The sequence below is a fragment of the Eptesicus fuscus genome, chromosome 22 (genome assembly GCF_027574615.1).
Source record: "Eptesicus fuscus isolate TK198812 chromosome 22, DD_ASM_mEF_20220401, whole genome shotgun sequence".
Lineage (NCBI taxonomy): Eukaryota > Metazoa > Chordata > Mammalia > Chiroptera > Vespertilionidae > Eptesicus > Eptesicus fuscus.
In genome coordinates this window covers 39,303,299-39,325,133 of record NC_072494.1, presented here as the reverse complement: position 1 = coordinate 39,325,133, position 21,835 = coordinate 39,303,299, and the positions used below count along the sequence as shown (strand labels likewise).

Below are 21,835 nucleotides of genomic sequence, written 5' to 3'. Positions count from 1 at the left end.
CCCGCCCCCCGCAGTTCCAGGAGGAAGCTCCGCCCCAAGCCCCGCCCCCGCTGCAACCGCCAGCCCTAGCCCCGCCCAAAGCCCCGCCCCGCCCCGCTGCAACCGCCAGCCCTAGCCCCGCCCCAAGCCCCGCCCCCGCCGCAACCGCCAGCCCAAGCCCCGCCCCCCCGCCGCCAAGCCCCCCCGCCCCGCCCCGCCGCAACCGCCAGCCCTAGCCCCGCCCCAAGCCCCGCCCCGCCGCAACCGCCAGCCCTAGCCCTGCCCCAAGCCCCGCCCCGCCGCAACCGCCACGCCCTAGCACCGCCCCGCCCAGCTCCCCGAGCGCCGCAGGAGACGGGCATCCCCGCCTCTGCCTGCGCTCTGCTCTACCAGTGTCGCATTAACCTCTACGGACGCTTTCGTTCCATCCAGAAACCTCCTGCCAACTTAGCTACCTCTGCCTCCTCCCCATTCCCCGGCCAAAACCAGGCGCGAGGAGGAGCCGAAGGAACAGTTTGGAAATGGGGGGAGACTGTGGTGTGGATGGTGCATGACTCGCCGCAACCTGGGGAACAAAACTTGAGGAAAAGGGGGACGGGTTTAACCTCCTAAAAAGCACCTGTAAGTTAGAAAAGGGCAGAGGGAGAAGAGAGAATTTTTGTTTTAAGCATAGGCCACCCTCCTTCGCATTCTTTAGGGGGGGAAAATGTGCTTTTTAAATTCAAACTCAGCAATTCTGGCTCGAACAGTCAGTCCCAGCCAACTGGTGTACCCTGCGGCCGGAGCTAGCCCACCCAAACCCTAACAGAACCTAAAGGTCACAGCGCGACGTCTTCACGTGGCTTAGAAGGCTCCTAGGAGCTGCACCCTGCTTCTCCAGCCTCACCTCCCACTACGTGCACAGCGGTGAGCCGGGTGTTCTAATCACTGCAGGTTCCTTCCCGACTGGTCACTACTCCTCCCTGGATGCCTCCTCTCACACTTGGTGGTCACTCAAGCTAATTTTTTTTTCCTGTAAAGCTTTCCCTTATAACCCTGCCACCACCACCCCCTAAACACACACACACACGGTGCCAAACTGTGTGAGATGCAATTCTAATTCTGCTATGTCATGTAGCAACCACCTCTGAGTATTTGTATTTGTTTACATATCTGTTTTCCCTATCAGACTGGGTTCTTTGATGGTAGCAGTTGTATTTTGCATTATTCTCATTGCCTGGCGCACATTAGGTGCTTCATGTCTGATGAGAGAATGAAAGAATGAAGAAATAAAGGCACAACAATGAGAAAAGAAGGAACACACATGTCTGAAGAGAGCCTGTTGTTTCTACAGTTCTCAAACTTTCTCTGCTCCAAAGGAAGAGGTAACAGACTGATTGAAGAACTAGAGGCCCAGTGCACCAAATTGTGCAAAGGTAGGGTCTTTAGCAGCTGCCAGCTGGGGCCTCCCTTCCTTGGCTACTGGCTGCTGCCGGGGCTTTCCTTCATTCCACGCTGCCCCCCTGGTGGTCAGCACACGTCATAGCAAGCGATCGAATGCCCAGTTGGTCGAACTCCTGAGGGGACACTTTGCATATTAGGCTTTTATATATATGGAAGATAGGTTAGAGTTAGAGAAAGTCCCATTCTGAGAAAAAAAAAAAAAAGAAAAAAAGAAGTCCCATTCTGGAACTGAGAGACAGAGAGGGATCCCTAGATGGATAAGAATACCAAAAATGCTCTTTTAATCATATGGAAAAAGAATCAGATGAGCTCGGCCTGTGTGGCTCAGTGGTTGAGCATCGACCCATGTACCAAGAGGTCACTGGTTTGATTCCCCATCAGGGCACATTCCTCGGTTTTGGGCTTGATCCCCAGTAGGGGTTGTGCAGGAGGCAGCCAAGAGATGATGTTTCTTTCACTTTCACAGATGCTTTTATCTCTCTATTCCTCTTCCTCTAAGAATTCAATAAAAACATATCTTTTTAAAAAAGAATTAGATGAACCAGTCCTCAAGGAAATCCATCTCCCTTTGGGGGTTGGCTGAGATAAAAAGGGGAAATCTGTCATAACCATGGCCTCCGTCCCAGCCCCATAAACAGCATGTTCCATACAGGCTGATTAAGCTATTGCCTATATGAAGTACGTTGATGGCCACCGGGGACTCCTAATGCCACAAAATAACTCACCAGCTTGCCACAGAACAGTTGTCCCTGCCTCGTAGGCCAGACGCCACCATTCTCAGGTCAGGTAACAGAGGCAGGGACAGTCTCTAGGCCATTGCTGAGGTGCAAATGTCCCTTGAGGGTAAGACAAGAACTTTGGGTGCCTGAGGAAATAAAATAGATGTGATTTCTACCATTACAACCTAAGTTCATTACCTACTTATCACCTTCGTGGGCATGAGGGCTTATTTCAAAGGGGATGAGGCGCAGGGTAAGAGTTCGTAGGAGGAGACAATAGCATACAGAAGAAACAGACCTTCAGGTCTGTGAAGGAAGGGAGTCAGGAGCATGGCCTGGTGCTTCACTATACCCCTCCTTCTATCTTCACAACACACGGTAGGGTAGGTTGCTTAATAACAAAATATTTTATAACAATAGTGACCATTTATGAAGACTTACCATATGCTCACTTACATTATCTCATTTAGGCCTCACAACCCTAGTAAGTTTAAAGATAAGAAAGCCAAGACTTAGAGAAGTCAAATCTGTTCAAGGTCAAACAAGTTATAAGTCATAGAGTTTAGATTTAAAGCCCAGTCTGTTTTCATTCTTAACCGCTGTAGCACACAGATTATTGTTGTTATGTGAGCCTCGGGGTGGGTATGACTTGCCCCAGGCCACTAGCTAATAAATGGCAGACCTGGGGCTTCAATCTAGGCCTATGTGCGTCCCAAACCCACACATTTTACTCAGGAGGTTAGAGCACATTGCAGGGGGAGAGGCACAGAAAACACTTCAAATGCTTCATAACTTTGCCTTTGAGGGGCTCAGTCGTTTAAGGTCTCACCTCAGGGGAACCAAGGATAACCTCTATATCCTAGGGGACTCAAAAAGAACGGAAGTCACTTGACACGGAACTTTATTTGTTCTGGCCATCTGCTATGCTGTCCGCCATGCTGGACAACAGAGACAATGCCCTCTGCAAACAGCTCGAGACATGCCAAAGTCAATACTGTGGGCCTCCAGGACAGCCCTGAAGGACAGGTTCAGTGTCTGCTAGTCAGATGGCCGATCGCAGCTCTAAAGGGGTGCTGCACCCCGGAGACCAATAACTGACTTTGGCATCCGAAGTCTTGATTACAAAGAAATATAAGTTACCCAGTTGTTGATGAGAATCAAATTCTCTTAACCGGCCATGACCAAAAAATGGGATGGGGTGGGAGGGGTGGGGGTCCAGAGATGGAAATGAACTTGAGAATTTCTAGTCAACATCAGGCAGGGGCTGGCAACGTGCTTCCACCAGAGAATCCCTGCAAAGGAGGAGTTGCCCCAGAAACATGTTCCTAGGAGCTGTTTGTGCTAAACAACCGGTGCTGAGCAAGGAAGGGCTTGCTCCTCAGAGGCCTCGTGCCACTCACTTTGGCTTCCTCCTCAATGCAGACCCCACTCATTCAGACTCCACGGGGCTGCTGCTCCCCAGAGCTGGGAAGGCGGAAGGGTTTCCCACCGTCAGGCAGCAATCCTTGCCCTTCTCTGCAGTTTATAGAGGGCTCAAAAGTTTGTGAGGCCTGAGCGAGGAGAAAAATGCTGCCTGGGGTATCCAGGCTGCTCTGCTATTCCACCTCTAGCCACCTGGGGGCCCCTGGCTCCAGAGATTCGGGGACCTGGCTTTGCTCCCAGGGAATGGTGGGAGCTGGGAAAGCCATACCCAGCAGGCCAGGAGCAGCTCCGTTTCCCCAGCACCTGAGGGCGGGCCAGTCACCGCCACGTCTCAGGTTTCAGGGGGATGGCAGTTGCCTGTCTAAAGGCTTCTCTGTTCCTTGGAATTGTACAGAATGTCTCTTGTGGCTTCTCCTCCTCCCTCTTTTTTCCTGTTGACTCTCCCCAGTTGGCTTTCTGAATCACCAGGCTCCAGAGGGAAGCAGCAGATGTTGACTTTACTTCGTTCAAGCCAACGTCAGCTCCCTCCCGTGGAGCGGGGAGCAAGCAGGAAGATGAGAGGCAGGGGACAGCGGAAGACAACCTCACCCTTCCCAAACTGTGCAGGAGGCCCGAGAGGGAATCTGAAAGGGGGCAGGGACCTAGGCAAAAAATTCCTGACTCCTGAGGCTAGAGAAAAAGGCCCCCGTGTTGGCCGTGGAACCATGAGCATGAGGAGGAAAGCAGACAGTGGGAGTGCTCCTAGTCTGGGTGCCAGCCCTTCTGGTCTGAGGTAAGACCTCATCTCTTGCCAGCAGCTTCCTCATGACTCCAAAGTCAAGTCAGGGTTCAGGTGAGGGGAGGCCGTCCAGGGGCGCGTTCTTGTCCCCTCGGAGCCCCAGCCTCCGTTCGGTTGCACGTCTTTTGGAGAAGCTCCCAGGGAGGGCTTTCTAGGACTCTATATTCTACAGTCATTGCTCCAGTTTCTCTTCTCTTTTTTCTTCCTCGGGGGTCTTCTTACGGGCAAAGAAGCCAAGCTGTCCAGGAAGAGATGAGCGTTATTGTCGAATGGCCTGCCAGCAGCCCTCAGACTGATCTGAAGTTTTCACTTTGGTTCTGCTCCCAAACATGAGGTTCACATTTATTTTATCTGGCTTAGTTTAATCCAACCGATGTTTGCGGAGTTCAGGGAAGGAGGCTGGGCAGGATACCCACCGCCTGCCCGGCACAAACCCGGCTTTCCCTGCTCCCGTCAAGGACCCCTCAACGCGTGGGCACCATGCCCATGCTTCCAGCCAAAGCCGTGCTTACCTTCCAAAGGCAGAAGACAAGGAAAGCCAGCAGCAGCAGCCCTCCCAGGACGCTGCCAATGAGGACCCACAGGGAGATGAGCACAGGGCGAGTCTGGATCACCTCCAGGAGGCTCTGTGTGTGTGGGGGGGAGAGAGGTCTTTTACCTGCACCCTCTCACCCAGCTAGCCTCACCCCACATTCAAGCAAAGCCAGCCTCCAAATAGAAGACTAAAAGGAATGGAACTGAGGCAGGAGAGGGGGCAGTGGGACCCTAGCATCCTGGCCTGTCACTTCTGACTCCTCGATTGCTGCCTGGTGAAGACACTTCTGAAAAAGGCCCACACGTGTCCTCTCCCCACCCCCACCCTCAAACGGGAGGCATCCAACCAATGTTTCCACAGCCCTCACACTCGGCCTCCAGCCCCACCTCACTCCGGCGGGAAGCTTCGGGCAGCTGTAGCACACTGCCCTCCTCAGCTCCCAGCTCGAAGGTGCTGACCACTGTCAGAGACTTGAACTTGGCCTGCGGAACAAGTAGATGGGGAGACATTTAAAGTGAGCCATCATCAGGGAGTGTGGCAATTGGAACTCCAGGGACAAAGATGAGGCTGGAAGACACAACTCTCAGGACTCTGAAGACCAGAAGTAAAGGTTGGAGACCAATGGGGAAAGAGAAAAAGGGTTATAGATGGAGACATGAGAGAAATCTAAATTATGAAAGTTCTCTAAAGCTAGAGTCCTTCGTTATGCTGTCTGCTCTACCTGAAACACGTTCAACTTCCCTTTCTTTGGCTAAGTGCTACCCCTCTTTTAGGTTGAAGTTTAGACATCATCTCCTCTGGGATTTCAGAAAGTATTTCCTTCTAAACCCCACCACCCCTGATAAGGTTATAATATTCTGTTTCCTTTTCTGTCTTTCACCACTGAATTATAAGATCCTTGAGGACAAGGGCTTTGTCTTATTAATTATGTGTCCCTATCCCTGCCAGTGTGGCTAAGTTGGTTGAGCGTTGTCCTGTGCACTGAAAGGTTGCTGGTGCGATTCCTGGTCAGGGCACATGCCCAGGTTGTTGTGGGTTCAATACTCAGGTGGGGTGCATATGGGAGGCATCCAGTCAATGTTTCTCTCTCTCTCTTTCTCACACTTCCTCTCCCTCTCCCTTCCTCTCTCTCTAAAATCAATAAAAACATATTTTTAAAAAAATATTTAATTATGTGTTCCTAGTGTCTAGTACCTAGCATAGTGCCAAATACCTAGTGGTTTCATAATAAATCTTTGTTAACAGAATGGCTGAATGCCCTGGCCAGGCAGCTCAGTTGGTTAGAGTGTCATCCTGCTATGCCAAGGTTGTAGGTTTCATCCCCAGGCAGGGCACATACAAGAATCAACCAATGAATGCATAAATAAGTGAAACAACAAATAGATGCTTCTCTCTCTCCCTCTCTAAAATCAATTTAAAAATTTAAAAAGAATAATGAATTAATAAGAGGATACCAAAGCCCAGATGGTGTGGCTCAGTAGTTGAGCACTGACCATGTACCAAGAAGTCACCAATCGGTTCCCAGTCAGGGTACATGACCCAGTTGTGGGCTCGATACCCAGTAGGGGGCGTGCAGAAGACAGCTGATCAATGTTGATGTTTCTCACCGATGTTTCTATCTCTCTCTCCCTCTCCCTTCCTCTTTCTCTAAAATCAATAAATATTATTTTTAAAATAGAGGATACCAAAGAGAGATAAAGAGAGGACCAGACTTAGAGAGAAATGGTCTGTCAGAGTTAACTTCCCTTAAGACATATGCCTACATCCCAGGAGTGTTGTGTTATTCAAAGCAGATGGCATATGGGGAGGCACAGTAAATAACCCTAGTACTGAATAGCTGTTATAATTAAGATGTCATTTCCTTGCTCAGGAATTCACACTGACTCCTAACTGCCAATCATATTAAGTTCCATTTTATCTCCCTAGCTTTAGAGAACTTTCATAATTTAGATTTCTCTCAACTATATAATCTTACTTCTGAGTACTTTATAATACATATCCTGCATGTAAGTCTACTATTTGTTCATTTATTTAACAGAAATGTATTAGGTCACTACAATGATGTAAACATGGTGCTAAACATTGGGGCTATTCCCCTCAGAGTCTCCTAGTACAGGACCTTTTATATAGTAGGCACTTGATGGATTATTAATTTGACTGGATTTTAGGTATCCTATCAATGTTGGTTGATTATTAGTGTAGTACTAAGGGATGATAAATGGAGGATAATAACTAGCTTTTAATGAGTCCACCTCATTATTCAATTATTCTTTACAACAAGCCCTTAAGTAGGTGTTATCACCCCCACTTTAGAGATGAGAGGAAAGAAGCTTAGCGAGAGGAAATAACTCGCTCAACATCCAACAGCCAGTAAGAGGCAAAGTGGGACACGAACACAGGTCTGTTTCCTTCCAAAGCCTGTGCTCAGGTTCCAGGGTGGCACAGAGGGCAGAGCAGTGGGAAGTAAAGGCTTACCCTCCGGAAGAACTCATTGTGAACCAGTCTCAGCAGTCCGACAGAGGCCTCGGCCCCCTTAGCCAGCCGCCCAAGGCGACACCGCACGACCTGACACCGGGTGTTGCTCCCATTCTATCACGAGAGAGAGACAGATCAGGCCCGGTGGGAAGACCTCCCACTTCCCGCTCCAGGCTCTGCCCCCAACCCTAAGGCTCCAGACCCCACTGTTCCCACTCTGGACCCACTGCTCCATCCTGGTGACGCATACCAGCCTGCCGGTGTGCCGAAGCTCCTCCGGGTGCGCGTGGGGCCCTGGGGGCTCAGTCAGATTCTGCACCGCGCAGCTCGCCTGGGGAAAGAGGGACCTTGAGGGATGCTCTTGATGGTGAGAGGCCGGCCACGTCAAGCTGAGCAGCAACTGCCCACACTCTTAGAGTGGGGCAATCCCTTCCTTCCTTCTCAAAGAAGCCACATCCGGAAGGGAAGGTCCCCCAGGGGTAGGAGCCCTGAGGGCAGCGACCCAGCAGATAAGGGGCTGGTGAGTCCACCAGATCCAGGCGGAGGGCTCCACATCGCCCCCCCCCCCCCCCCCCCGAGCCCAGACTCACATTGTGAGTGATGACTTGAGACAGTGACAGGAAGTAATTGCCCCCATGGGCCACGGCTGGAAGGAAAGCGGAGATGACGAGGCCACTGACCACATAGCAGCCAAGGTTCTGAACCTGAGAGGAGAATTGAAAACGGGAAGAGGCAGGAGACAGAAGATCCTTCGTCATCTGCTCCCCTTTATCCTTGATCCCGTTGACATCTAAGAGAGGCTTTTCCCCGGGACGCCTCCCCCTTCCCCTGCTCATTCCAAGGCCCTCCAGCTTCTCACCCTAAGAGTGGTTTTAAATTCAGGGCCAGGACCCACTGGGAGAGTCCCGTATGGATGAACCTCATAGCGGTGCATAGTGGACTCACTGCGTGGACACCAGGTCAGGAAGGACATGGCCATAGCCATGACACAGACACAGGCACATGGTCAATACACATATGGAGTCAGGGAAGGCCGAGCCAGCACATAAATAAAGAGGTGGGGGTACACAGAGAAGATAGACATGAGACACGGCAGACTAACCATGTTTATGGCCACATCCCATATCCCCCCACCCTCGCTCCAATCCCCAGGCCCAGCAAAGCCCCATACCCAGGAAGAAAGTAAGATGCTTAAAAGAGAAGATTTTGCATGAGTGGGAATGGGGGGCGAAACGATGGAGCAGCCCCCAGGGTTTGGGCTTTGGGGAACACTGAAGCACGTGAAGGGAGAGGTGGAAACATAACGACTCTGAGTCTGAGGTCAGAACGGGGTGGGGGGTCCCAGAGGGGACCAAGCCGTACCTAGAGAAGAGAAGGTGAGGTTCATACTGGATGTAGGCTGAGGTCTGGGCTGTGTTATCGTGAAGGGTCCCATTTCTCTCCAGGCTATTGCTGTAGGGCAAGGGGAGAGGCTGGCATCCTGTCTCAGATACCCGCTCAGGAGGAGAGAGGTCAAGGCTATTTATCCCCCTCTTCCAACACACATTCCACCCCAACCACCCAGACCCACTAGGAGGGGGCGGGAGGAGGTTCCCTGTGCTCTCACCTGGTGGCACTCAGCCTCACAAGGACCTGGCTCAGGAGGGAGGAGCAGCTAAACTCAAACTCGAGCAGAAAGGTCACCTGGAGGCAGGAGACATGGGTCACGGTAGATTCCTAGTCACGGGGCAACTACAGAGGAGCAGGCGCCCTGTGCCTCCTTCTCCAAGCCCCCAGGCCCCACCCAGTCCAGCCCCTGCTCTCTCAGCGCCCCTTTCTCATCCTGAGCCCCTCTTACCTTGGCTCCAGTCTGAAAGACGGGATGTCCCACACTGCAGAGCCGGGCGTGAGGGGAAGGCGTGGCACACTCCACCTTCACCGACCTGTCCCTCTGAGAGCAGAGACGCGGGGGTGGAGCAGAGCCGGGGTTGCGACTGCTCTCCTGCCCGCAGCCCCTAAACCAGGCGTCCTCAAACTCCCCTAAACCAGGCGTCCTCAAACTACGGCCCGTGGGCCACATGCGGGTGTTTTTGCCGTTTTGTTTTTTTACTTCAAAATAAGATATGTGCAGTGTGCATAGGAATTTGTTCATAGTTTTTTTTAAACTATAGTCCGGCCCTCCAACGGTCTGAGGGACAGTGAACTGGCCCCCTGTTTAAGAAGTTTGAGGACCTCTGCCTGAGCCTTTCTCTAGAGTCCCTCGCAGCTGAGGACAATACCCACTCTTCTCCCTCCTTCTTCTCCGCCTCCTCCCCAAACCCCTCCCCCAGGCACCTGAGGAGTGAAACTGGCCAGGTGGAGGTTTCTAGAGAAGCTGAGGCTCAGACTGGTGTTGTAGGCATTCTCCTTCCTGTTCTCCAGGGTGGCTGTCACCAGCACTTTCCGCCGACCTTGAACCACGAATGGGTCCTTCCTAGGAGAGATGTATAAGGCAGACTCAGGAGTTGAAGGAATGCCAAAAGCCTCACTTCAGTTTTGCTGGGCAAAGAACCACCCTCCAGTTCCCTTCTAGGCCCTTCCAGCCTGGCTCAGGTCACCCTGGTTTGGCCAGTTCCTGTCCATCCCACCTGGAGCCTCTGATGTCCATATTCGCTCGGAGCACCAGGTCTGTGACACATTCATTGTCTTGGCCACAGTCCTTTGAGAAGGGCACCTAGAGGAGAGGGGGGGGCCCAGGGCTGAGAAAAGGCAAGGAGAATGGAATGGCATTGGGAGGAAGGTGAAGAGAGAAGAGCGGGTGCCCAGGTCAGATGCACTGTGATCTCATGCCCCCCCTCCTCCTTCTTTCTCTTGAATTCACGGAGAAGGGCAGTGTTGGGGCCCAGGACAGGGCAGGGCGTGGAACTGCTGACCAGCTTCCGTATAGAGGTGAGTGAGCCTTCATCCAGCACAGGGCCTGGCTTTGTGGTGTTGTCCAAAGCAAAGGTCACCGTCAAGGCCACCGGCCGGAGGTAGTCTGATGTATCCTGAGGGAAACCAGAGGCAAGGTCAGGGGGAGCCAGGGTTAGGGGACAACCCAGGCCCTGCAGGATGTAGTCATTCCAGTGATCATTTACTGAGCACTGTCTGTGTTGGAAGGTTTTCGCAATTCTATCACATTTACTTCTTTCTTTAAAAAATTATTTCCTGATGGATTTGAGAGATAGAGGGAGAGAGGAAAAACATCAATTTGTTGTTCCACTCATTCATGCATTCATTGGTTGATTCCTGTATGTGCTCTGATCGGGGAACAAACCCGCAACCTTGGCACATGGGAGGATGCTCTAACCCAGTGGTTGGCAAACCGCGGCTCGCGAGCCTCATGCGGCTCTTTGGCCCCTTGAGTGTTCTAACGCCACTTCTTCAAAATAGACACCCCCAGGCCGAAAACCGACTTCTGTGCATGGGCCACGAAGTTTCAATCGCACTTTACGTGCACGCCTGCACGTGGTATTTTGTGGAAGAGCCACACTCAAGGGGCCAAAGAGCCACATGTGGCTCGCGAGTCGCGGTTTGCCGACCACTGCTCTAACCAACTGAGCTGCCCGGCCAGGGCCACATTTGCTTCTAATACAACTCCTGTGATGCAGTTATTATCATCATCTCCACCCACCCCCCGCTTTGCAGGCAAGGAAACCCGCTTTCCAGATTGCACAGATGGTAAACGGCAGTTAGAATTCAAACCCAGATCAGCCCAACTCCAAAGTCTGAATTGCTGGAATTCCTCCTCTGATCCAGCCTTCCCCTCACTCCCAGGCCCTGAGGCAGAGCAGTTCCTACCCCTCCTCACCAGCACGTGGAAGTGCAGCTGCTCACAAGTGACATTCCCCACAGTGAGCCGGAGCCGCCGAGGGGCCAGCCTCTGGCCAGCGCCGTCAAAAGCTGCCCGGGCTCCCGCCGTCCACTCATCCAGTGATGCTGTGAACTGCAAGTCTGCATGGGGCAGGCGAGAGTGAGGGTCAAGAGGGTCCAGGGGCCGAGGCAGGCACGGGGTCGAGAGGTGCCGGGATGCACTCACAGAGCCGGCGATCCCAGCGGCCAGGCGTGCGGGAGGTCACTCGGAAGCAAAGGACCGCAGAGAGGCAGGCTGCCTCCTGGCCTCGCCTCACGCAGTCTCTCTGGACCACACTGATGGCCGGCGGGCTCACAACCAAGGAAGGGGCCAGGCGGACAATGGGCCGGGAGCTAGGCACAGGGTGGGAAAGAAATTCTAGTCGGAGGAAAGACCTTGAGAAAATCCACTCCCAGAGTTTGCTTCCTGAGGTCAAAGGAAAGAATGAGGGGCTAGGTGTACAGGCCACCCTCCCCTAAACCTTCCAACAGAAGTAAAATAATAGCTAACATTAAAAAAATATATATATATGTATTCATATATATATTAAAATATATATCTTTTTATTGATTTCAGAGAGGAAGGGGAGAGAGAGAGAGAGAGAGAGAGAGAGAGAGAGAGAGAGAGAGAAACATCAATGATGAGAGAAAATCATTGACTGGCTGCCTCCTGCATGCCCCACACTGGGGATCGAACCTACAACTCGGGGATATACCCTGACCAGGAATCGAACTGTGACCTCCTGGTTCATAGGTCGAACCCACAACTCGGGGATATACCCTGACCAGGAATCGAACTGTGATCTTCTGGTTCATAGGTCAATGCTCAACCACTGGGCCATGCTGGCCGGGTGATAGCAGCTAACATTTAAGAAGTACTTGCTCTGTGCTAGGCACTGTGTTAAGATCTTTACATGGATTACCTCCTTTAATCCTCACAATAAGCCTATTAGGTAGGATTGTTCCCATTTTAAAAACTAGGAAATGGAGGCCCAGAGTAAGTTGACTAAGAAATCTAAATCTAAGCCTGTGACTCCAAATCCCTTGCTTTGAACAGCCATGCTGAGCTGTCCACTTACCTGAAATGGGACCACTCACCTGAGCAGAATGGCCGCCCCTTGGGCACCCACAGCCACATCCACCAGGTCATCTCCATCCAGATCTAACCGGCCATCTACACTTCGGCCAAAGTAGCTGAGGGCCTGTGGCATGGAGATAGCAGCAATCCGCTGAGGGGAAGAGGGGGTGTTTGAGCAGGGACTCCCACACCTGGTTTCCAGGCCTCCCACCTGGCTCCTAATTCTCTCATCAGAACAAGAGAAACTTGCCTGTGTTCAGGATTCCCTCGTATAGCAACCTGTATGCCCCTCCACCTCACCATTTTTACCACAGTAGTCCCCCCTTATCCACGGTTTCACTTTCTGCTGTTAATATTTAATAAAAAATTCCAGAAATAAATGATTCCTAAGTTTTAAACTGTGTGTCATTCTGGGACAGACTCTTAAGCTGCCCCACTCTGTCCCGCCTGGGGTGTGAGTCATCCCTTTGTCCAATGCAGCCACACTGACTATGCTACCCACTGTGAGTCACTTAGTAGCTGTCTTAGCTATTGGATCAACTTGAAGGAATCACACTGCTTTGTTCAAGTAACCCTTATTTTATTTAATAATGTCACATTCATATGAGTTTTATTATAGCATACTATAGGCCCGGTGGATGAAATTCGTGCATTGGTGGTGGTGGGGGGGGTCCCCTCAGCCCAGCCTGCACCCTCTCCAATCCGGGACCCCTTGGGCGATGTCCGACTGCCGGTTTAGGCCCAATCCCTGGGATTGGGCCTAAACGGGCAGTCGGACATCCCTCTCACAATCCTGGACTGCTGGCTCCTAATCACTCACCTGCCTGCCTGCCTGGTCGCCCCTAACTGCCCCCTCTGCTGGCCTGGTCACCCCTTACTGCCCACCCCTGCTGGCCTGGTCGCCCCACGCAGCCTGCTGTTCAGTCATTTGGTCGTCCCTCACTAACCCCCCTGCCAGCCTGGTTGCCCACACAGCCTGCTTCTTCAGTCGTTTGGTTGTCCCTCACCAACCCCCCTGCCGGCCTGGTTGTAGGCAGCCATCTTGTAAGGGTGTGACAGTCAATTTGCATATTACCTCTTTATTATAAAGGATTGTTATAATTGTTCTGTTTCTGTTAATCTCTCACTGTGGGCAATTCATAAATTACATGTAACTATAGGTATGTATGTATAGGAACAGGCCTATAACAGTATATGTACAGTCTGGTACTAGCTGCAGTTTCGGGCATCCTCTGGAGGTCTCAGAGCATATCCCTGTGGGGGAGGGGGGCTCCTGTACTAATGGAAAAGCATTTGTTCAGTTTGGGTCCCAAGCCCAGGGGAGCACTGATAAGCAGAGACCACGTCCCCATTCCCCTTGCTCCCACATGCCCCTGCTTTACTTGGCACTCCTGACCTGGGCAGGGCGGGGCCTGACTCCACTCCGAGTCCCGTGGTAGAGGTACAGCGCTCCATGGTGCCCATCCTCCAGCGGTGCCCCCACCGCCACGTCGGCAAAGCCGTCATGGTTCAGGTCAGGAAGGGCAGCCATGGCAAACCCAAGCCGAGCATCCTGGGGAGGTTCCGGATGAAGTGTTCCCTGGAGTGTGAGCAAGGACTGCTGGTGGAGGCGAGGAGAAGAGAGGTGTCGATCTGATCGTCCCAACCTCTCAGCCAGCCCTCAAATACATGTGCCTTCCCTTCTCCCTCCTTCATCACCGGCAAGCAAGTCTCACCTGACCCACCAGGTACACATACACACGTCCTGTCTCCTTGTTCTGGGGTCCCAGAAACATGGGGGCAGCCACAAGTAAGACATCAGTTGTTCCATCGCCATCTGTATCCAATGGGCAGAGCTCACTGCCAAAGTATGAGCCAATCTGGGGAGTGGGGGGGAGTGAGGGGAGTGGTGAACCCACAGAAAAAGGAAGGTGATTGTGAACAAGTGGGAGCCCCCCCCCCCCCCAACCTGTCGCTCTGGTCCTCACGGCCCTGGCAGACTCTGCCAAGCAGAACTCAGCACAGACTTCTCAGGCCCCTCTCCCGCCCGTCACTGTCTCCCTACAGGCTGATTCCCCGTGGATGCCCTACCTGCTCCCCCTGGAGGCTCTGGGCGACCCTCACAGCCCCATCTTTCTTAAGCTGGAAGGCGATGACCTTTCCTCGATGTCTAAACCGAGGAGCCCCTGAGAGAAACAGGCGTTGTCCACCGCGCAAAAGCATGGAGGAAACAGAGTAACCTGGAAGTGGGCACAGAATCGGGGGCGGAAGGAAAAGAAGATGGGGTGAGAATGGGCGGGATCCCTAAGGCCTAGGAGGGTCCCAAGGGGAGGAGCAGAGGTCAGTGCAGAGGCAGTGCCTCCTCCCCCACACGGGACGCGTCCCCCCCCCCCCTCCCAGGCCTCTGCAAACCCCTGCTGCTCACCCAGGTAGGCCGCATGGTTCTGCAGTGCAGGGGGGAACTCATCTTCCAGGGCCGTCCGTGGGGGGGAAAGGTGGTGACCTTCTTTAAGCCATAATAACACGGAGCCCCCCCAGTCATAGGCCCCCACCATCCCAAAGAGAATCCCATCCTGTGGGGCAGAACAGACAGGGTCACCGCGAAGGAAGGCAGTGGGGAGTCAGAGCAAAGCTCTCCGGGAGGGCGGGGCCCCTGAACACAGGCCAGGGTCAGTGTGAAAGCCGGAGCCGTCAGAACGGACGCCGGTTAAAGGGGGAACATAGAAGAACCCTGGGGTTGAAGGGTGGGAGTCAGAGGCTGGAAGGAGTCAGAGGTCGAGAGGGGTCATGCATGGAGGGGTCAGGCTGGCCAACCTTCAGCCGATGAGCAGAGAAACCGATCTGAGACATTTCCAGACCAAAGGAGCTTTCGTTTTCTCCATGGGACCCTTGGGCATGAGACAATATTGAGGCACCCGTACTCCAGAACCCCCTCCCCCCACTTCACTTCTTCAAGGGGAATCCTTACCCTCAAGGCCAAAAATCCGGTCTCCCAGCGCGTCCACAATGTCCGTCAGCGCGGCTTCATCGGTGACATTGAAAAAGAATCTCTCGTCTGGGTCGCTGGCGATAGCTCTGATTTCCCGCACGAAAGAGCTGGGGTCTCGCTGCCGCCGGAGGTAGTGGCCGAGGACCTGGGGTCAGAGCGCAGAGTGGGTCTGTGGGCTGTGTGGATTGGGATATCAGAGCTGGTATGGAGCACAGCCGACCAAAGTGAAGGGAGGGGAAGCTGGCTGGGGTCTGGGAAGTGGTTTTTCTCAAGTCCCAGTCCTGATGTCACCATCCCCACCCCACCCCGTCCTTCCAGGCCCAGAGCGGAGTCTCACAGCAATGCCATAGCGGGTCACTCGTCCTGATGTCACCATCCCCACCCCACCCCGTCCTTCCAGGCCCAGAGCGGAGTCTCACGGCAATGCCGTAGCGGGTCACTCGTCCAGCCTCACAGGCCTTCAGTGCTGCGGGAAGCTCCTCTCCGTCATGTGATTCTCCATCGGTGACAACCACCAGCAGCCTGGCAGCCTCTGGGCGGCCCCCACGGGACTGACTGAATCCTTCTGTGCTGAGAAGAGAGAGAAAAGAGGTGTGATCAGACACACACACACACACACACACACACACACACACAACAGCGTCACCAGTTCACTGAGGTCCAGCATCTTGCCTTTTAGACCATCTCCCCCACAGTGTCTAGCATGCAGACTGACACACAGTAAGAGCTCAAATGCTTGAATATCATAGAACATATAGATTAGCATATCATCAATGCAAGTCAATATAAAATTCCTTTATTTGTTTTCAAATGGATTTGAGAGAGAGGGAAAGAGAGAAAGATTTTTGCTGTTCTATGTATTTCTGCATATATTATTGGTTGATTCTTGTATGTGCCCTGACTGGAGATCGAACCCACAACCTTGGTGTATTGGGTTGATGCTCTAACCAACTGAGCTACCCGGCCAGAACAGTAAGTATAAAATTCATTCATTCCTACATTAATTTAGCAAAGAGTGCATCTGGGAGGACAGGTATTAAGGGAATGTAGAATAAAGAAGAATGGTCAGGTCAGGCTAGTCTTCCCAGAAGGAGTTTGAATCGTGTTTGGAAAGTGAGTGATAGAGAACCTGAGGGTCAAGATCAAAGTGGGAGGGACAGGATGGAGAGAGAGAGTTCTGTGTGCAGAGATCAACAAAGCAGAAACAGGGAGCGATACAGACAGATATTTTGTAGAAATGTGACGAGAGGGAGTGCACTGACAGTCAACTTCGTTTTCCCCCACCCACCATTAGTGTTCACATAAAGATAAGCATGCAAGGCATCCTGGGATGTACACACTGCACTCCAAACCTCCCCTAACCCGTCTAGGCCCTCCTCACTCTGCTCCCACACTCCCCTTCCCAGTGCCTCACCAGGCCACCATTATTGCTTGGGCAGTCTTTGTTTCTCGTCCCTCCCGCCGACTCAGGTTCCTTGCTGCTCTCACCACTTCTTCCTTGGTTCGGAAATCTCCCAGGGACCACTCGTGTACAGGGCTCTCACCATACTGTACCAGCCCCACCTGAGAATAAAGGGCACAGTCAAGTGAATGTGTGTAGCCCAACTGTTGTGGCTCAGTGGTTGAGTGTCCACCTATGAATCAGGAGGTCATGGTTTGATTCCTGGTCAGGGCTCTTGCCCGGGTTGTGGGCTCCATCCCCAGTGTGTGTGTGTGGGGGGTACCTCCATCCATCAGTGACAAATATCTGTGCAGGAGACAGTCAATTAATGATTCTATTTCATCATTGATGTTTCTACCTCTCTTTTCCTCTCCCTTCCTCTCTGAAATCAATAAAATATATATTTTTTATTTGAAATGTGTGTATGAAAGTAGGGAGGGAGAAGGAAGTGTGTAAGGGAGGGAAGGTGAGCGCCTGGATACTCCTGAAGACACTATCTACATTTATCACCTCTCTCCCTGTCTCTCCCCTCCAAGCCCATCCTTATTGACCTCTCTTACCTGTATCTGCTCTGGGTCAATGAACAGTCTTCCCACCAGTCTTCGTAGGAAAGTCTGAACTTCAGACCAGGGGTAGATGCTGTTGGAGCCATCCAAGACGATGACAACATCCATGTATGTGGGGCAGCCTAGGAGGAGGGGTGTGGTGATAGAGAGCAGAGGGATATTGGGCATGAGGGCAACAAGGGAAGAGGTCATAGGGCACATTCAATTTAAACATTTATTAGGCACTTCTGTCATGCAAGGAAGGTAGTATGTCAGGCCCTGGGTAAATGTAGAAATGAGTAAAAGGAGAGATGGGCATACATGCAATATGCTAAAAAAAAAAAAAAAAAAAGGCTGGCCAGTGTGGCTCAGTGGATGAACATTGACTCATGAACCAAGAGGTCATGGTTCAGTTTGATTTCTAGTCAGGGCACATGCCCCGGTTGTGGGCTCGATCCCCACGTGCATGCAGGAGGTGGCCATGATGATTTTCTTTCATCATCTATCTCTCCCTCTCCCTTCCTCTCTCTGAAATCAATCTCTCTATATAAAACCCTAATATGCAAATAGATTGAACGGTGAAACAACTGAACAACCGAAAAACCGGTCGCTATGGCGTGCGCTGACCACCAGGGGGCGCGTGCGGAACATGGTGGGCGTTGGCCATGGCAGGATGGTGGAGCAGGTGAGCGGGGGCACCAGACCAAGGCAGGGTGCTGGTCGTTGTCATCGGGGCAAGCCTCTGGTGGTTACTGAAAATTCTTTGCTCCCATGCACCACAGTCCCGCCCACTGCTTGCACCTGCTGCTGGTGCCAGGCGCCACTCCGATCACCCTTGAGGGCTTCTCCACCTCCCCCTGCTCCTGAGGGGTGATCAGGGCAGCAGCTGCCGCACACACCCGCTGATGGCACCGGCCCCACTCGCACCCGCTGCAGGTCTCAATCGCTCCATGCTGTCAGCAGGTGCGAGCGGGGCCAGTGCTGTCAGTGCGTGGGAGAGCAGCGGCGGAGCAGGGCTGCTGGCAGACAAGGGGCTGGGGCTGCAGTGGGAGGGGCCGGGCAGGGGCATGGAGGATGGGCCGAGACCCGCTCCTGTGCCCACCACAGCCTCAGGACCCACAGTTCCTTTCAAGGTGCACGAATTTGTGCACTGGGCCCCTAGTATAAACATATTACCAAAAAAAGAAAAAATAATTGAATGCCAGGTAGGAACATAGCACTGATGGTGGGGAATCAAAGGAGGCAGCCGCTGAGCCGATACTGAAGACTGAAGATGTTTGAGGAGAGGAGAATACAAGAAAAGGCATTTGGGTGGAGAACTCTTTAAACAAAAGGAGATGGAGGTATAAAAATAGATGACACATTGGAGAACGGTGAGGTAAATGCTGTCGCCAAGGGTGTGGAGGGATACAGTGAGAGTTGAGTTTTTGAAGTTGTTTTGATCAGTTCATGGAGTCTTAGTGCCCTGGTTGCGTCTGAATTCTAACCTGTTAGGAAGCATGGAACTTGTGCAGACACATTAGGTAGCAGTGAGGACAGCCATGCAGGCCCATCAGATCCTGACGCCCCACCCTTTTCCCACCCTTCGCCCCGTGCTGAGGACTGAACCTCAGCCCTCTTTCTGGCTTACGCTGTGCAGTGGGTGCCAGGCTTGCCCGGGGCCGGAATGAAGCATCTACATGGGCACATATTCCAGAACTGAAGACAGAGGAACCGCAAGCACGAGACCAGAGAGGGGCACAGGCCTGGGGGTAGGTGGGAGACACAGTTACTCCCAGGTTGGGAGGCACCCTCAGAACATGCGCCTAGGAGGAGGCACTGAGATTTCCCTCCTTACTTTCTAGGGTTTTTAACTCCTTGACCCTCTGCACAGACCAGCTTCCCTCACCATACTGCTCTTTCTCCGCCACAAACCTTCAGAGACCCAGCCACACCCTTTCCTTAGCTCACCATGAACCCCCCATCACCATCTGTCTCCAGTAGAGACATCCCCAAGTGCATGTTCACAGCAGGACGAGATGAATTTCCCAGTGGGTAGTCACCTGGTGGGAGGGGGGTGGAAGAGAATGAGATCATGGGGTCACAGATGGGTTGCTTGAATTCAGGGTGATTTTGGAAGAGTTTGAGAAGAGATCAGGGTCAAGTCGGGGACAGGGAGTATGTGGGATATGGGGGTGAAGATGAGGTAGAAGGGGTCAAAGTTACTAGCGTATGAAGGTTAGGGGTTAGGAGTAGAAGAGTGAGGCATCTTACCCAAGTGGCCCTTGGCACATGAGGCATTGTGGGAGCTCCCTACGGGGCAGCGGTAAATGTCTCCCCTTCGGTCACCTGAAGGCCCATCCCAGGGGGCACCCACCAGCATCCTGGGGGAGGGCATGAATATAAGCACAGTGTGACCATGACCTTTGAGATAGGCCATACAAAAAAAAAAAAAAAAAAAGAGGGGGAGAGATAGTCCAGAGGGTAAGTGAATGGGCTGGCAAATCTAGAGCCAGCCACTTCCACAGACCCGGTTCCTTTAGATTCCCATCTGCCTCGCCCCCTTTACGGCTCCATCACAGCCCCCCGTCTCATGCCCCGCTGGCTTCCTCCTCACCATCGCTGTCCACCCCCAACATGTTGTAAGACTCTGTATCCAAATTCAGCCTCAGGTGGCCCTGGGAATAGACGTGGGTGATGCACATCCAGGTTGAAGGGGGAGCAGAGACCTGGGGGGCCGGGATCATAAGGTTAGCAGGCAGCAGGCAGAGAGGCTAGGGAATGCCCAGAGAGAGGCTGTGAAGGACATGTTTTGCTATACATCTATTTCTCTGCTTATCTATAATAAGAAAAGCGTAATATGCTAATTAGACAGGACGACCTTCGGATGAAGCCGGGGCTGCAAGGGAAGCCCCGGTCCTGGGTGCCAGAGGGAAGCCGATGCTGGTGCCAGCAGCCGGGGGAAGGAAGACCTACTCTTGCACGAATTTTGTGCATCGGCCTCTGGTTACTCATAAGCTGCCTGGCCTCTGTCAATGTCATGGACTCAGAGCTCCAGGCAAGGATGATCTCCTTCCTGTATCTGTGTCCAGCTGCCTAACCTGTGGCCCTCTGCCATGCTAGTGCACAGCTGTATTTCCATCCAACCCCTGAAATCTAATTTACAGACAAGCCTGGGTCAAGTTCTTCTTTTCCACATCATTCCTCCTACACATCCTCCTCCCCAAGCTGAGGGTTAAAAGAGGGAGAGAGACGGTCTGTAGCCCCAGAACAACCATGCCTTTCAAATCCTCCCCAAAACCAGGACCATGGGGGGAACAGGAGACGAAGGAACACTGAATGCCTGGGTCTCTCCTATTTCCCTCTTGACTCCCAGTGTCATTGTTACACGCTCACTCTCATTCTCCAGCGTCTAGGTCTCTGGGTGATCCCAGCCCTGAAAACCTCAGTGGCAATTAACTGGGTGGGGCCCCTCGCCTGCCCACACACATGGTTTGCCATTCATCCTAGCAAGGGTCCCTTCGCCCTAAAGTTTCCCACAACCACCAGCTTCCTTTCTAAATGTACCCACCCTCCTCACTGCCCTCCGCATTTCCTCCTTAGCTGTCGACCCACTCTAAAGATGCCACCCCCCACCTCCCATCCTGTTCTGGCTGATTCTTCCCTCCCACCCCTTTAAAATCAGAGCTGGTATTTTAGGAAACGAAGATTACAGGGCACTGGTAAGGAAACATTCCAGCTTCTGGTCTCTCCCAAGGTTCTTGCTCCTTCCTTTCAAGCCACCCTCTCTTAGACCACCCCACTCCCGCCAATGGCGATAGCTCTGCCTCAAACCGTGCTCATTTTCAAAAAGGTGTTTTGTATGTGAACCTTTCTGCACCCAGGAAAATGCCAGGGCTGTATGACTAGGAACTGTAGCTCATCGGTTAGATAAACCCAGAGTTCTGACTACACGGTTAGTCAGCTATGCCTCAGGTTCCAGAGACCACCAAGGGTCTGGAGGGGAAGGGAGGGGGGAATAGGAATCAGAGTGGCCACGTGGAAGGTCCCATCCTGTTTCTTTGTGGTCCCCTAACTTCTCCAGAGCTTAGGACACAGGTTTTAGATAACTGGATCACAAATCTTACACAGGCTCTGACAATCTCAATACTTAAGTGGTCATACGCTGTGGGCATAAGAATACAAACGTGCAAACACACACACGCGCACACACAGACAGACAGACACACTAGCAATGGAGACTCAGCATTAATCTTTCACCCTGACTCCCAAATAATTTTAACCCTGGAATCCCAGCGCCCAACAATCCACTATCCTCATTTCCCATCAGAAACCAAGAAGTTAACCTCCCTCACCTGTCAGGACCATCAGGGACAAGAACAGGTGAGGGGTGAGAGGCAGCTCCATGCCTGGCTGTTCTGGCCGCGGGAGAAGTCCTCTGTGCCTCTGTCCCTCTCCCTTTCTGTTTTCGTTAGTTTCCCTCCCATCCTGCCCCCTCCCACTGCCAGCTAAAAATAAAGTTGGAAGGAATGGGAGGAGTGATGGTGGGGACCTGTGGGGAGCCCCAGACAGAGGACAGGACTGAGGGATCTTAGTCTAGTTCTCTGCCTTGGTGCTGCCCCCT

The 21,835-nt window shown here is 52.6% G+C and overlaps 1 protein-coding gene across 3 annotated transcripts; it reads right to left on the bottom strand.

Moving 5' to 3' along the window:
- Positions 1 to 4,513: 4,513 nt before the first annotated feature.
- ITGA10 (integrin subunit alpha 10) lies at positions 4,514 to 21,618 on the bottom strand. 3 transcript variants are annotated; one of them, XM_054711777.1, is made up of 30 exons: positions 21,567 to 21,618; positions 19,829 to 19,940; positions 19,486 to 19,595; positions 19,183 to 19,274; positions 18,863 to 18,977; positions 17,248 to 17,375; positions 16,661 to 16,809; positions 15,666 to 15,816; positions 15,226 to 15,391; positions 15,072 to 15,145; positions 14,683 to 14,830; positions 14,349 to 14,497; positions 13,994 to 14,137; positions 13,675 to 13,878; positions 12,299 to 12,429; positions 11,388 to 11,554; positions 11,160 to 11,302; positions 10,243 to 10,356; positions 9,958 to 10,043; positions 9,665 to 9,803; positions 9,189 to 9,281; positions 8,958 to 9,034; positions 8,714 to 8,803; positions 8,211 to 8,295; positions 7,942 to 8,055; positions 7,602 to 7,682; positions 7,352 to 7,465; positions 5,263 to 5,358; positions 4,854 to 4,967; positions 4,514 to 4,579 (listed from the first exon to the last, which is right to left on the bottom strand). In XM_054711777.1, the coding sequence occupies exons 1-30, from the start codon at positions 21,616 to 21,618 to the stop codon at positions 4,514 to 4,516; spliced, it is 3,504 nt and encodes a 1,167-aa protein (XP_054567752.1). The 3 variants fall into 3 exon arrangements, with proteins under 3 accessions (XP_054567752.1, XP_054567754.1, XP_054567753.1); XM_054711779.1 differs by lacking the exons at positions 18,863 to 18,977; positions 19,183 to 19,274; positions 19,486 to 19,595; positions 19,829 to 19,940; XM_054711778.1 differs by lacking the exons at positions 18,863 to 18,977; positions 19,183 to 19,274; positions 19,486 to 19,595; positions 21,567 to 21,618 and having other exon boundaries at positions 19,829 to 19,916.
- Between the last annotated feature and the right edge of the window lie 217 nt (positions 21,619 to 21,835).